General features: G+C 52.2%; 1 protein-coding gene across 4 annotated transcripts in view; it reads left to right on the plus strand.

Moving 5' to 3' along the window:
* Positions 1–10,715: 10,715 nt before the first annotated feature.
* Positions 10,716–15,572, plus strand: part of ATP9B (ATPase phospholipid transporting 9B (putative)) — a 248,910-nt gene continuing 244,053 nt past the window's right edge. For 2 of the 4 annotated variants that reach the window (XM_047828023.1, XM_047828022.1), the window contains exon 1: positions 10,716–10,881. In XM_047828023.1, coding sequence (XP_047683979.1) covers positions 10,766–10,881 — 116 coding nt within the window. In that variant the 5' untranslated portion in view covers positions 10,716–10,765. The remainder of the gene's footprint in view (positions 10,882–15,572) is intronic. The other 2 variants (XM_047828019.1, XM_047828020.1) reach the window with 1 other exon arrangement.

Here is a 15,572-nt window from a genome sequence, read left to right on the forward strand (position 1 = left end):
ACTAACGGGCTGTCCTCCGTGGAACTTGCTGCACTGGTCTCATTTCAAAGACAGTCTGTCTCTTTTATTACATACAGAATAAAGTCCAAGGAAACAAAACCCAGAAAATCACCTGTTCTGACCAGCTTACAATTTTCATTTGCCATTGACTTACTCAGCAATCTTTAATGTGTGCTATGTGATTATCACGATTATCACTCGGCGTCTCAGGCCTGTTGAGTTCCTCCAGTGGATCATCTAAGGCAACAGTTACCCCTGCTTCTCCTGTGCTCCCTAATCTCACCGGGGAAACTAACATCAGAAATTCCCCACAGTTTATCATCTACATGAAACATTGTTATTTATACTATGGCCAGTAACCTCCTCAGTAACACACTTCCACTGTTCCTTATGCATTTCTTATGCTGCAACTCTGTCTGGAAATCCACCCACACCACATCTAACCCAGTTGTATAGAAATATACCAACTAGTCATTCATCCTGTTTGAAAAAGTTATTTATGTTTGTTTATTTTTGAGAGAGACAGGGAGAGAGAGACAGAGAGACAGAGCACGAGTGGGGGAGGGGCGGAGAGAGAGGGAGACACAGAATCTGAAGCAGGCTCCAGGCTCCGAGCTGTCGGCACAGAGCCCGATGCGGGGATCAAACCCACGAACCGTGAGATCATGACCTGAGCCAAAGTCGGACGCTTAACTGAGTGAGCCACCCAGGCACCTCAAAGAGTCTTTTTTAAAAAGAAATTCCGTCTAACATCTCAGTGAAAACATTTCCAGGTTTGTTGAACCCAAACTGTTATGGTACCAAGTAGGCCACTGAATTAAAAGAATACCGCCTGTCAGGGCCGTTACGTGTCTCTGCTTTGTGTGTGTGTATTTCTGTCATCCTGCAGAGCACAGAAGCCCTGGTCCAGCCGCCACTGGGCCCACCTGAGTGCTAAGGGCCGGTCCAGGAGGCCGTGTGGCTGCCCCGACTTGCTCCCTCTCGGAGGGAGAGGTGGAGGGGAGTTCTTTGGGTCTTCCCATAGCACCCCGTGCGGTTGGCTCAGCAAAAGCCAGCCCTACTTTGAACTTTAGTAACGTCCTAAATATCTGCACGGTAGGCCAACGCCACATTTTCTAATGAGAGTTTTTGCTCTTTGGTAATTATAAAAATATAATAGAAGCCCCACGTTAAAATTGCTGACTTTGTACCAGGCACTAAGCTAAATGGTTAAATGTTGATGTCACTGACTTGTCCTGAGAGCTTGGCGGGCAGATGCCGCTGGTCCCTCCAAGCAGGGGAGGCGGCCAGACTTGGCGAGGCCAGTCGGCACGCTCCGGGAGCAGGGACACCAGGGGCCAAGGACTCGGTGCTAACCTGTGTCCTCAACCACCTCACCGTTCAGTCTGAGCACAATATTCTCGTGAGGGAAGGAAACTTTCCTTTTTTTATTTTGTTTTGTTTATTCTTTTTCTTTATATTTTTGAGAGAGAGAAACAGAGTGTGAGCAGGAGAGGGGCAAAGAGAGAGGGAGACAGAATCCGAAGCAGGTTCCAGGCTCCGAGCTGTCAGCACAGAGACCGACGTGGGGCTCGAACTCACGAACCGTGAGATCATGACCTGAGCCGAAGTCGGCCGCTTAACCGACTGAGCCACCGGAAACTTTCCTTTCTTCTTCTTTTTTAAATTTATTTTTTCTTTTCTTTTCTTTTTTTTTTTTTAAAGAAAAACATTAACCAGTGCTTTCTGGAGTCTTTCCTCAAACTTTGCCCTCTTTGTCATCGGCAGTGTGTGACTTTCAGAGGCTGGTTTGCAATGCCAGCAGCACATTCTGTGAAGCTTCTGGTAAGTGCTAGAAATTGCCGGAAGTGACACTTGGAAGTGACACTTGGATGTGGCTTCCTGCCCTTCCAGCCCCCACCCTGTCCCTCGTGGATGCGGAGAGGGGCATCTGTGTGCCTCACGGGGCCGGTGCCGCCACATGCAGTGGTGGCCAAGTGGAGGCCCAGAGCTGCAAGCATTGGGCGCCAAAAATGCCAGCTTTTCTCCCAGGAGAGTCACAGACACGTGTTGTCAGGACCTGCATCTCTGTGTCCACCGTCGAAAGATAACCCTCTCCGTCTCAGCCTAAACCCAGACTTTCATAATGTGAGATGTTCGTGGAAACCGCCTTCAGCATAATAAGTACAAGTAATTTGTCTGACAAAAGAATGTCAACAGCAAGTACGTATAATTTGTGCGGTGACAAATTGTACCTGTCCTTCCCGGGAAGAAAGGGACACTGCTGTGCACCGAGATGACGGGGCAGGGTCAAGGATGGGTGCTTGCATTTAATACACAGCTCTCAGAAGCGCACGCGATCCTTTCAGAAGGTCGATGCAAATTATACCTAATAAAGTTATTATAAATAATTGCTACCTCTGCGCTCCTGGGTAATCAGTGAGTGTGGAGTGGGGAGCAGGCGGTTACAGATGAGAGACGCCTTCAGTTCTGAGCCGGGCTGTCTCACGAGGCACTCTCATCTTCACGGGAGTCGCAGGTGCCTTTTCCACAGTTAGTGACATCTTATGAAACCCGAGACCCGTCTGACCCGGTGATTCAGCCAGGAAGGGCGAGAAGTGCGGCCTTCGGTGCGTCTTCAGGATCCGCACACCCTCACGCCCTGGTGTCACAGGAAGACACTTGTCCCCACGTGAGAGCGGCTGGAGAATGGTGGAGACCTCCCATCACGAAGGAGAATAAGTTGTCTGTGACGTTATGACCACAGCATCCCAGAACCACGTGGGAGGGCCACTCATTCCAAAGCGTTTGTTGCGACGTCCGTGCCCACACTGAGCCAAGTGGCGGGGGTCCCTTGACAGGCGCCAGGTGGCGAGATGACAGAGGGCCGAGAAGCACGGCATCCTCAGCGGGGGAGGGGACAGGGACCCACGGCAGCCTCGTGGTGGCCAGGAGGGCAGCCTCGTCCGGGCCAGAGCCTTGACACTTGATAACCCCCGCCAGACGCCCTGCTACAAGCCGGCTTGTCCGATGGCTCTCTCCACCCAGCGGTCAACGTCCCTGGCGGGCGAGGGGGGGACCATGAGCAACACAGTGGGTCAGGACGGCCAGGGCCGCCCGGAGCGGGCCGGGCAACGGAGACGGTGGTGGACCACCAGACGCTTAAATACAGAGGACAACGTGCAGCTGCTGGCAGGGTTGGTGGGGGGTGGGGGGGGGGGTCAAGAGGTACCAACTGCCAGTGAGAGTGCAGAAGCCACGGCACAAGTGTGGCCGGGACAGTGCACTCGCGTCCCGTGGCGGGAGAGGCGGCTGCACGGCACTGGCGTGGAGTACGTCCAGAGGTGCGGGCTCACCGTGAGGGACCCCTGACGCTCAGGGAAATGGTGTGTCCACTGCCCTCCAATGGTAGACTTTTAGTTAAAAATACAGTAAAAAGGGAAAGCGTCCTGTGCCGTATCTGCGGGCTCCCGCGGTCAGCAGGGGGCCGGCTGGGCCAGATAGCATCCCGGTAAGGGTTTGAAGTGACTGGCTCCACCCGCCTGACGTGGTAGAGACGAAATGACGCTTCGGTACAAGAGTGACTTCTTCCAGAACTCTGTGAAGACCCCTCCCGGGTCTGTCATTACCCAGATGGCGGTATCGTGTCTGGGAAGAGATTCGCACGTGCTGGACGTAAAGGTGGAAAGACCTTGTTGGCCCCACAGCCGTTGATGCGGGCCGGCGGTTTGGATCCCAGCCCCCAACCACCCGTAACGGGGCTCTGAAGGGCGCAGTTCGCTTTCGGGGTTTCTGTTCTGAGTGCAGCCCTTGGAGACTATCCACGAGAAGCTGTTAACTGCACTTTCCCATTTAACGGGACAGCTGAGATGTAGACGGTTCAGTACAAAACGGCAATTGAATGCACGGTTTAGAGGAGACTAGGACTTTTCTAGATCCATCGGTCTAAACGCACCTGGGCGCGAGCCTCGACGGGAAGCTCTGCTCCAGCCCCGGCTTTCCGGGCACGACGGGAGCGGCGGAGCCACCCACACTCTTGCACACGCGCTCACACACACCCCCATTCCCGTGGTCACCTTCTTTCAGAGGATGAAATGCTGGAATAAATTCTGCACAAAATACATATTGTTAAATGACGAGCTTGCTGTGATTGACGCGAGCCCCTCGTGTGGTAAACGGATGCACAGAAACGAACCCGTAGTTCCGTTTTCCTCCTTTTCTAAGCAGTCAAGTCATCTCCCCTTAGGAGGGTGGCTAACGCCTCCCCTGGTACGCGTTTTCAAGGAGAGCAACGTGGCGTGGGAAATCTCACACTTTGGTCCGTGTTGGGCGGTTCTGAATTGAGACGGGTGGTGGAGGGGTGGGAGCAAGGTGGCTTTGTGCAAAGCCTCGCACCTTCCTGCCTCTGCTGTTGGGAGAGGACGCACTTCTGGGTGGGCGGAAGAAAGCCTAGGGAGAGGGAGTGGGCGCTAAAGTTGGCCTGTGATGACGCCTTTAAAGATGGCTTCCCACGAGTTTCATCTTTCAGGGTAGTTTTTTTGTTTTTTTTTGTTTTGTTTTTTTTTTTAAGTATTGTGCATTACAATAGCAGTCTTCAAACTTCTTGCTCGTTGACGCCCTGAGAGGAGTTTGGGAAAGTATGTATCCCTTCACACGTTGTGTATTGACACTGCACGTCTCCACTGTAACTGTGAATACTTACAGATGGCGCGTTCCTGGCATGTTGCATCTACACTGACAAATGGAACTGGGACGTCACGTTTTAAAAAGTACTGAACTGAACGACGTTTCAATTCCACAATATGATAAGCCCCGTCATCATCGATCTTAAAAAATGCATACCGAAGCTCTTCTGTGACATTTGGAACTCTTTCTTTTTTGCTAGCGCATATGTTGTTTTTGAACATTCCACTGAAAAGTTTTTATTGGCCTTTTGGATAGGACCGGGAGTCGATTTGCTAGGAGGGACAATTCTGCCACACATCCGGCACCAGCATGCGGCCTCCTCTTTGCTTACTCTGCGTTTGGCCCCAGTGCAGCTTGTCCTGGGGCTGGAACCTGGCGCCACAGAGAAGTCAGGCCGCAGACACCCATGCCGGGGTCGTATTTGCTCCCCGGACCGACGTGCTCATGGACCCAAAGCCAACGTTTCCAGGCCGGGAGAAGGTATTTTTTCTCAACTCGCACTCCCACACCTTCGGGCCCTTCTCCGGGATCTCGCCCACCTTGGCCCCACGGACCGTGCAGCGGTCGGCGATCTCCGTTTCTCCAGCTGCCGAAGGACCCGACTGCGTCTGTAGCTCCGGGGAACACGGGGGTCCGGCCCCCCGCTGCACCAGCACCTCCAGCCCTGGCGGTGCGTCTCCACTCGCCCCCACACGGGGGGCGAGGCAGAGCTCATGGGTGCGAATTTCCCGCACGGGGCTGTCCTTTTCACCTTGACCGTGCACCGTGGCACACACCACAGCACAGTTACCGAAGGGGGGAGGCCCCCTCCTGTACACGCATGACGAACACGTGCCCACACTTCATCGGCTCGCGAATTGAGAGGACGGTGAGGGAAGATACAACGGCTAAGACCCCAGGACAGCCTCGGAGAGTTCTCTGGGACCTAGAGTTCCTGGATGTCAGGATGAGGTCGCGGAGTTAGATGCCAGAAGCTGTTGATCTCCTGAAGGACAAAATATCCCTTGGGGTTATCTTTTCTTCCCGGGCAGAAACAACTTGCTTCTCTGCTGGCAAAATCCTCAGGTTAACATGTCATCGCCTCAGCTGAGGACCTTGAACACCAGTGAGCAGTGAGTTGAACGAAGTGCACTCTCCTAGAGTTCGGGCTCCCTGTGCCCCCATATGACTGGAAATGACAGGCCAGCCTCCTGTCTCCTTATTTCCGGGCACAGGCTGTCTCTTTCTTTCTTTCTTTCTTTCTTTCTTTCTTTCTTTCTTTTTCTTTCTCTTTCTTTCTTTCTTTCTTTCCTTTCTTTTCTTTCTTTTCTCTCTTTACTTTTTTATTTATTTTTGAGAAAGAGAGACAGCGTGAGTGGGGTCGGGGCAGAGAGAGAGGGAGACAGAATCCGAAGCCGGCTCCAGGCTCCGATCTGTCAGCACAGAGCCTGATGCGGGGCTCGAACCCACGAACCGTGAGATCATGACCTGAGCTGAAGTCGGACCCTTAACTGACTGAGCCCCCCCCAGGCGCCCCTGTGACATTCTCTTTCTAAAGCTCAGCTGGCAACTTTGGTTCAGATGCTAACGACATGGTCTTCGGAGACTGGTTCGAGTTCTGGCTGTGCTAGCAGTGCCCTGTGACCCGGGGCAGGCCCTTAACCGTCCTGTGCCTCGGGGTCCTGGTCTGCGGCAGTGGGGGGACATTAACGGAGCTCTCCTTTTGGGGGAGTGATTGTGGCCTGTGATCACTGGCACGGTCTGTATCTTCTATCCTTTTATTTTCAACTTGTCTGTGACTTTACATTTGGTGTGAGGCCTCTTAGACCTCAGGCATGCGGCTGGATTGGGTTTCAGCCCAGTCTGGCAATTTGAGTTTTTATTGGGGTGTCGAGTCTGCTTACATTTGATGCACCTAAACTGACATTCGGGTGTGACTCTACCTTCTTATCCGTTGGCTTTTTCTTCCACCTGTTTTTTTAAACTTAAAAAAAAATCTGATTTATGTAAGTAATCTTTACATTCAACGTGGGGCTCCAACTCACGACCCTGACATCAAAGTCGCGAGTTCCACTGACTGTGTCAGCTGGGTGCCCCCATCTGTGCCTTCCTGTTAATCCTGAGGTTAATGAGATACTCTCTGCCCTCCCTCCCCCCCATTAACTTGCTCCTGCACCTTCTTTCCTTAGACTTCAGCGATCACTGCAGGGAAGTCCCGCCCATGGAAGCACCTGCGGCCTACAGCATCAGTGCTCGCCCCCCACCCCGTCCCCAGGTATTGGCAAGGCCACGGGCCTCCGTCACAGGGGTTGGCAAACTTCCCTGCAAAGCGCCACATAGGAAATAGGCTTTACGGTCATATGACCTTTGTAGGGCCTCCTCAACTCTGCTGTTGTGGCTTGAAAGAATCCACATATAGATACTATGTCGACAAAGCAGTGCGGTTGTGTCCGAACAAGCTTTCTTTACTAAACAGGCGACAGGTAGATTTTGCCTGTGAGCAGCGCGCTGACCCCCGCCCTCCAGCCTCAGCCCCTGTGGGGGGTCGGGCTCCAGCAACGTTCTATCTCTTCCGTCTCTTGGAGCCTGGGGGCGATGAAGGCTTCCACTCGACCTGTCACAGGGAGTCCGGCCAACCACGTTGGTGCTGTATTCCCATCCACACCGTACAGTCCCTCAACCAAACTCTCTCGCCGAATGCTGCAGCGGCCGCCCGGCTCCTGCTGAGACCCTAACAGACCTGTAGGCTTGTGTCACGGCGAAGGTTCCACCGCGTCCCAAACGACAGTTTGGGCAGTTTGCACGTGTGTCTCCTGCCCAGGAGGAGCCTCCTGCAGGGCAGACGCTGCCTTAGTTATATCTGTATCCCCCACGTGCCTGTGCCTCACTCCACAAAATGGGAATGAACAATCTTGGCTAAACTAAACTAAACGAGTACTGCAGAAAGGGAGGCAGGGGAGGTGAGGGTTTGGAAAAAAGACTCGAGGGGTTTTATTTTAAAGTGGGCAGGCTGTGACAAGAGACATATCCGGGAGAGGTGGAGTTCTCGAAGGAGGAGAGCCAGGGGATCTGTCTCAAAGTTACCACAGAAGGAAAAATTCCAGGACCTGGTGTTAATATGTGAACTCAAGTGTGGGTGTCCGGCCGGTGTGAGCCTGTCAGCTGTGCAGGGTGTCTGAGCACCTGGTGTAGCACGGTCAGCTGCTGCTGACAGTGAGTCTGAGGAAGGGAAGGAATGAGTACAGTTCATTTTGCAGTTAGGTCACCGCATCCTTTGACAGCGGTGTCCACAGAGTGGCCCGTACTCAAGCTTCAGAAAAAGCCGCTGAGTAGCAAACTGGAACCAGGAAGTTGGAGCACCTACTTAGAATAGTGACTTTTTAAAAAAAAAATTTTTTTTTTTCAACGTTTATTTATTTTTGGGACAGAGAATGAACGGGGGAGGGGCAGAGAGAGAGGGAGACACAGAATCGGAAACAGGCTCCGGGCTCCGAGCCATCAGCCCAGAGCCCGACGCGGGGCTCGAACTCCCGGACCGCGAGATCGTGACCTGGCTGAAGTCGGACGCTTAACCGACTGCGCCACCCAGGCGCCCCTAGAATAGTGACTTTTTAACAAGTAGGTTTTTAAGTTGAGAAAGTAATACATGAAAATACTGAGTCAGGATGAGCCTAGAATCTAGAAGTTTATATTGAACACAGTGCTTCCTACACACAGTCGTAACAGATTTATAAATTATGGAATTAGAAAACAAGAAGACACAGCAGGGCCTGAAGACACCAATGTTACCGGACCAGCACCAGGTCAAAGTGGGCCCAGCGGGCCGGCTTCTGGGCCTGGAAGGTGGCCCCGGAGTGGGGGATGGGCTCTCCCCGGGAGCCGGCCAGGCCTCCTACAAGGAGTAGGAAGCTGAACAAGCAACAAACAACAAGCAACGAACGGCTGGTGCCCACAGCTGCCCAGGGCTTCTGAACAGGGTGGGGGCTTAGGAGCATGAAGACGGGAAGACCCAGAAGGAATCCCACTGTCTGCAGACCCTAGATCTGATGTTGTCCCAATTGCCGAGAACCTTCACATGCCACGTGGGCCCCAGTTCTGGGCCGACAGTGGAAGCAGCAGGAAGGCTGCTAACCAGGGAGGAGTGAGGAGGTGGAGGGCAGGGGGGAAGAGCCAGTGTTCCCGGCCCACTTACCCTGTGCCTGCAAACCTAAATTCCAAGACGTGTGAAGAAATCCAGTGTAAAAAAGACAGTTAATAAATCAACAATCAAAACATTTTTTCTCCTTAGAATTAAACATTAAAAAAAAATGTTTATTTTTGTGAGGGGGGGAGGGGCAGAAAGAGAGGGAGACACAGAATCTGAAGCAGGCTCCAGGCTCTGAGCTATCCGCACAGAGCCCGACACGGGGCCCGAACCCACGAACCTTGAGATCATGACCTGAGCTGATGTTGGACGCTCAACCGACTGGGCCACCCAGGCGCCCCTCCTCAGATAATTTAAAGTAAGAAACAAAACAGGCACAAATGAAAGAATAGATGGATAGGACAAAGGACCGATGAGAAATCTTCACAATAAAAAAGTCATTGAAATAAATGCTTCAAATGTTAAAGACAAAACCAGCTCCAAGACAAAATTAATAAAGGCTGTTGAGTCACAAACCTGCGGCAAAGTAGCCCTTCTGGTGTCACTCTTATCTTACCAGGAGTTCAGGGTGTTAGAAAGGAGATGCAGTTTTATCAGGTAAAGAGAGGAAACGCTGACTGGCCAGCATCCTAAGAAGGTGGGACTCTGGAGCCGGAGGAGCCTTTCCGGCTGGTCGGCGGGTGCTGGCAGGTGCATTTCACAGGCCTCGGTGGGCTGAAGGGGGCCAGCAAGCAGCTGCGGGAACTTCCCAGAAGACTGGCTGGGCTGTGGGGCGCTGGGAGAGGCTGTTGTCCCGCAGGGGGGTGCGCCCCTGTAAGGAGCGGGTCCACCGTGACTCTAACGAGGCGGCATCCCCTGCAGAGGCGACCCCAGGAGGAGCTCTCCACACAGACTCTCCCGGCGGCGCATTAAGGGACCGGCCACCACTGGGGGCGGGTGAGGACTTCGTCACTACCGGGCCTTTAGCATCTTGGTCTTGGAATGTAAGATCTACTCGCCAACATACGGTTGCTCCTTGAGTAACAAGGGTTTGTACGGGGATTTTCCCAATACACGCACATTGTTGTAAATGTATTTTCTGTTATGATTTCCTGCATAACATCTTCTTTTCGCTAGATTTTTATTGTACGGACACAGTATGTTATACATACAACATACAAAATACGTGTTAATATTGTTGGTCAACAGCAGGCTCCTGGCGGTCAAGTTCTTGGGTCAAAACTTACGAGGGCGGGGAGGAAGCACACGTAACCCGTGTTACCCCAGGGTCAACTCTACTTTAGAAATGTGGCCATGTATGTGGCCAGAAGAAAACTCGACTGTAAAGCATGGAAAGAGTTCGGAGCAAATTTCCAAGCTCTCAAGACTGACAACCTTCAAGAGCAAGGTAGCGAAGTAGACGTCTCTCCGGACCTAGCTGTCAAGATTGCCGCTTGGAGGCGATGTGAGGGAACAACGAAATCCCCGGGAACAACGGACCCCGGGAAGTCCCTGTCCGGAGGCGCGGGTCAAACCCGAGCGAGGCGGCGGGATACGACAGCGCGGCGCCGCGGCCCCGGGCCGGGAGCCCAGCCCCGCCCCGCGGCGTGTGCGCACGCGCCCAGCCTCGGGGCGGGGCCGCGGGGGCCACGCTGTCTCCGCTGGCGCGCCGGTCGCGCGGTGACGCCAACGGACACGGCGCGCGGGGGGGGGCGGAGTCTCGGGGCGCCACCGCCTCCGCTCGCTCCCGCGCCGCGCGGTGACGTCATCAGGCCGGGACGCGCGCCCCGACCTCCGGGCGCTGCCGCCTCCTGCCTTCGCCGCACGCCGTCGTCATCCGGCCCCGACGCGCGGTGACGCTATCGGGCCCCGACGCGCGGGGGGCGGGGAGAGACGAGCGGGCGGTGTCTCGGCCGGGTTGGAGCTGAGCGCAGAGGGCGGGGAGAGGCAGCGAGTTGAGGTGGGGCCGGGGAGGGGCGGGAAGGTGGCGGCCGGAGCATGGCGGACCAGATCCCTCTGTACCCGGTGCGCAGCGCGGCGGCCGCGGCCCACCGCAAACGCGCGGCCTCCTACAGCGCGGCGGGGCCCGGGTCGGGGGCCGAGTGGCCCAGCAGGTAACGACGGGGCGGACCTCCCGCTCTCCGTGGCGCTCCCCCGCCCTCCCCCCTCCCGCTCCCTGCCCGGGTGGGGTCCCCCTGCAGGTGCGGCCGGTCCCCGACTCCCCAGCCGGTCTGTCCGCGCACCCGCAGGCCGCGCACAGTGCTTCCGACTCCAGCACGCCGGGACTCTGGGAGGGCGGCCACCCGGTGGGGGGGGGGGGGCTCCGGGATGCGCTGTCAGGCCCTCTGTCCCGACCCCGGGTGCCCTGGCGCCCATCGCAGACGGAGACGAGTCCCCCCCCCCCCCCGTGCCGTTGCTGCGCTCTCAGCTGCGCCCTCAGCTGCGCCGGCGGGAAGTCACGCGGACGCTCCGGTGTTCGAACCTCCGGGCGTTACTGGAGAGATTGTGGACGTGACCCCTGTAACTTGTACTTAGCGTCACAAATATGTACCTTCACGGGCAAGCACTGTTCTCACAAATGTGGGTCGTTTCGTTTTATTTGCAGACTACACTTTTTACTTAATCATGGGTTTACAAAGTATTTTTTTGTTGACAAGAATTTTTGCTTGTAGCAATGGGAAACGGAAGTTCGGAAGGCTAAGTTGGTTAATGGGGACCACAGTTTAGGGGTAGATTGAAAACCTACCCACCTTTCATTTTACAATGGAGGTCTCATACCTTAGTTGGTTTTAGCTCATATTTATTTCTTACCTAAAGAGAAGAACACCGCATTTAATAAATGGTAGGGTTATTAGAAAAAGAAGTGGAAAGAAGAAATACTGTTCTCTACAGTAAATGGAAATTTTATTCCTGAGGAATTTTAGAAGCAATTAACTTTTAATACATAAGAGGAAGAAAACCGCATATTTCAATATCCAGTTGCTTCAGGATTCTAGTTTTAAGGTAGTTTTTGTTGCAGGCTGTTTGAAAGGCTATGACATACAGTCGAAGAACGTGTATTATAATGTTACAGAGCTGAGTTGAATCTTGGTTCATTGACTTACTTGCTGTTTGATCTTACTTAAACGGAACCCCCGTTTCCTGGGATGTAAAAGCGGGGACACTGGGTCTTACAGGACTGCCGAGAGTTACAGGGCTGTAAGGTGCCTGTGTCTGGTGTTTGTACCATTTCTCCTTTCCTCCCTCATATTACCTGTGAGAGTAATCGCGTTAGTAATTCTCCAAGTGGTCGGTTTTAGAAGATCATTATTTGGAACTATCCTGCTTATTTCACAATCGATTTCCATCATGGTTTGCATCTCCGTTTTTGGTACGTAGATATTTAGGATCCCTTCGTCTTCTGGTGGTTTGTTTCTTTTATTACACCATATTCATTGTCTCTGGTAATTTTCTTTGCTCTGAAATTTACTTCTGCCATATTGTGGTTTAATGTTTGCATCGTGTTTGCTTTCAACCTAAGTTGAATTTGAAGTGAGTTTCAAATCCTTTGTTGGATCGTGGTCTGCCACTAAGCACTCTCAGTCTCTGTCTTTGGATTGTTGTATTTAAACCCTTTACCTTTAAGTTAATTGCTACCTTAGAGCTCAGGTGCTATTTTATGGTCTGTTTTCTGTTTCTCCTGATTCTCATTCCCCTTCTGTTTCTCTTCTTGCCCTCCTTTAGGTTACTTGAGCTTTTCTTGGATATCTCCCCAGTGTTTTTGAGTGTAGGTCCTTGAGTGTTATTGTGTTCGCTCTGTTGGGTATTGCAGTATACATACACAGGGACTTACCACCATGGTATGTTGGTATTAGGATTTTACTCCATGGAGTGTGAAGTGTGTAAACCTTGCTTGCATTTTGGTCCCTTTACCCATTCCCCCCCCCCCCCCCCACTTTAACTCATATCAGAAGGTGTTACACTTTTTGTTTATTTTTTTATATATTTTTTTAACGTTTATTTATTTTTGAGACAGGGAGAGACAGCATGAACGGGGGAGGGTCAGAGAGAGAGGGAGACACAGAATCTGAAACAGGCTCCGGGCTCCGAGCTGTCAGCACAGAGCCTGACGCGGGGCTCGAACTCACAGACTGCGAGATCATGACCTGAGCCGAAGTCGGATGCTTGACCAACTGAGCCACCCACATGCCCCTACACTTTTTGTTTAAATCATCAAATACAATTTATAAAACTCGGGATTATAAGGATAGTTCATTGTACGTACCAATGTTTTTGGTCATTCTGTTATTATTCATGCTATTTTGCTCATTTCCTTCCTGGTGTTCCAGGATTCTCTTTTTTCCCCCAATCCATTCTATTTGAGAAACTTAGTATAGCCAATCTTGAAACGTCTTTCATCTTAGAATGTTTTCACTAACCCTTCATTCCTGAAGGGTAGATTTATTGGATATAGAATTCCTGGTTGACAGTTTTTTCTCACCACTTGAAAACTCTTGTTACATGTCTGGCTACCCTTCATGACTTCTGCAGAAGTTCACTGCCACTCGAATTGGGATCCCTACGGCCAGTGTGTTATTTGTGCCTGACTGCATTCAAGTTTTTATTTGTCTCTCATTTTTACAAGTTTAACTGTGATGTATCTTGTGGACTTTGAGTTTATCTTGGTTGGTACTTAGTTAAGCATTCTTAATCTGTTGGGGTTTGTTTCACCAAAGTTAGGGAGTTTCTAGCCGTTAGTTTCTCGTGTACTCTCTCTCTGGTTCCCCCATCTCCTCTCTCTCCTGCTGGTACTCAGATGATACAAATGTTGGACATTTGTTAGTGTTATGTAATTCCCTGGGCTGTTTCCCCCCCCCCCCCCCAGTTTCTTTCTTCTGTGTTCAGATTGTGTGCATTCTATTGATTTGTTCTCAAATTCCCCAATTCTGTCCTCTGTAGTCTTCACTCTTCTATTGATCCCATCCAGCAGTATTGTACTTTCGCTGTTGTATTGTTCAGTTTCATAGTTTCTATTTGTTTCAAGAGAGTTCGTGATTGATTGTTGAAGTGTTTTTCTGTATGCTGCTTAAAATGGTGGTCACCTAATTCCAGTATCTGAGCTAGCCTCGGCTTAAGTGTGTGTTGCCTTTTGTAAGTCCCACTGTGAGTGTTTTGGTTCTCGTATGACTGATGGGTTTTGATTTTATCCCGGACATTCTGGGTGTTAATGTTTGGTTATACGTGGGTCCTGTTGTATCTTTTACTTTAGCAGGTGATCAGCCTGTTTAGATTTAGCCTATAGGTCCCGGCCTACATTTATGGGCTGTGATTCCAATGACAGTTTAATTTTGTGCTGTGATTTTTGGTGTCCTTGCTTTATGTGGTCCTACTGAGACTCTTATCCTCGAGGTCTGCTTATGCTGCTGAGAGGAAGAAGGGATTTCCCCAGACCCAGCGTCTGTTTGTAAGAGAAGGAAGCGTCAGGCCTTGTGACGAGGAGGCTTTGTTGGCTGGGCGGTGGTTGTGGTTGTACCTGTTCTGTGTGTGCCTGCTGGTGGTTCTGGTGCCTCTGGTTAGAAGAGTCTGAGCACCCCTGAGGCCACATCCTTCCCGCTGGTGCCCCCCCCCGCCGCTCTGGTCTCTGGTGGCACGGGTTGGGGGGGGGGGGGAATCCAGGCTTCCTGGACTGGCTGCTTCTGAAGCGAGATTGCAGTTGGTGCTGCCTGGTTGTCCTGGTGAGAGAGGGGAACCTGAGGCCCGTGGGGACAGAGGGGCTTTTGAGGCCTCTAGGGTTCCTCTAACTGGTGCTGCCCAGAGGCGGCAGTGTCCCCTGATAGGACAGGGGAGTCTTAGGGCCATTTCCCACAGGCACTTGGTGATCTCTTGCTGCTGGCGGTGGACTCTCTCCAGGGGAGGAATGACCCTCCTGGGCTGCCTTTTGTTGCTTGGTTGGGAGTTAGGGAATACCAGGCCTAGGTCCTTCCTTCTGTCGGGTGGGCGCGTGTAAGACGTCCTCCCCTGTGCTGTTTCTCCGGTCCTCTGTTCCAGAGCAGCCCAGCTCGCTTCCTCTTTACTGCTGCCTTTTTATCATCTTCCAGAGCACTCCTTTGGTTGGCTCTTGCTTTATTTCCAAGGTTTATGTGTGGACTTGGTAGGGGAGCAGGGAGAGGTGGGTCTTAAGCGGAAGTTGTGCTTTTACATTATTTTGTGAAGTTTGGTTGCGTTTTGTCACGGGAATGTGTGTGCAGTTGGAAAGCTAAGTGGCAGAACGCCCAGAAGAAGGTGCTGTGGCTCTGTGCTCTGCTCACTCCCTTCTCCTTCCCTCACCCCTCACCCCCGAGGCAGTTATTTCGGACTCTTGCGGCTGTTTCTGCTGGCGTTGAAAATCTCCAAATTTCGGTGCCTGTGTTCCTGACTTTGTCAGCACCTGCAGTTACTTTCTTGTGAAGCCTTGCGAATCTCCACCCCAGCCGCGATAGAATTAAACGCCCCGCTGGCTCCTGTGGTCCCCTGCTCCCCTCACGGCACAGATTGCACTTGACGGTAAATGTTGGTGCAGCGGCTGTCAGATTTTCCCCCTGACGCCTGGCCTCACGAGTTGGGAAATGTTCCCTTCTCTTCTACTTTCTGGAAGACATTGTATAGACTTGGTGTTGACTTCTTTAAACGTTTGCTAGAATTTCCCAGTGAAACCATCTGGGCCTGCAAATTGCTTTCCTGGGTGTTTCAATTTACAGACGCAGTTTCTAGGCTGTTCACGTGAGCCGTGTCACTTTGGGTGAGTTGTGATTGTGCCCTTTGAGGAACTGGTCCCTTTCAGAAAAGT

Source organism: Prionailurus viverrinus, chromosome D3, assembly GCF_022837055.1.
Source record: "Prionailurus viverrinus isolate Anna chromosome D3, UM_Priviv_1.0, whole genome shotgun sequence".
In the NCBI taxonomy this organism is placed as follows: domain Eukaryota; kingdom Metazoa; phylum Chordata; class Mammalia; order Carnivora; family Felidae; genus Prionailurus; species Prionailurus viverrinus.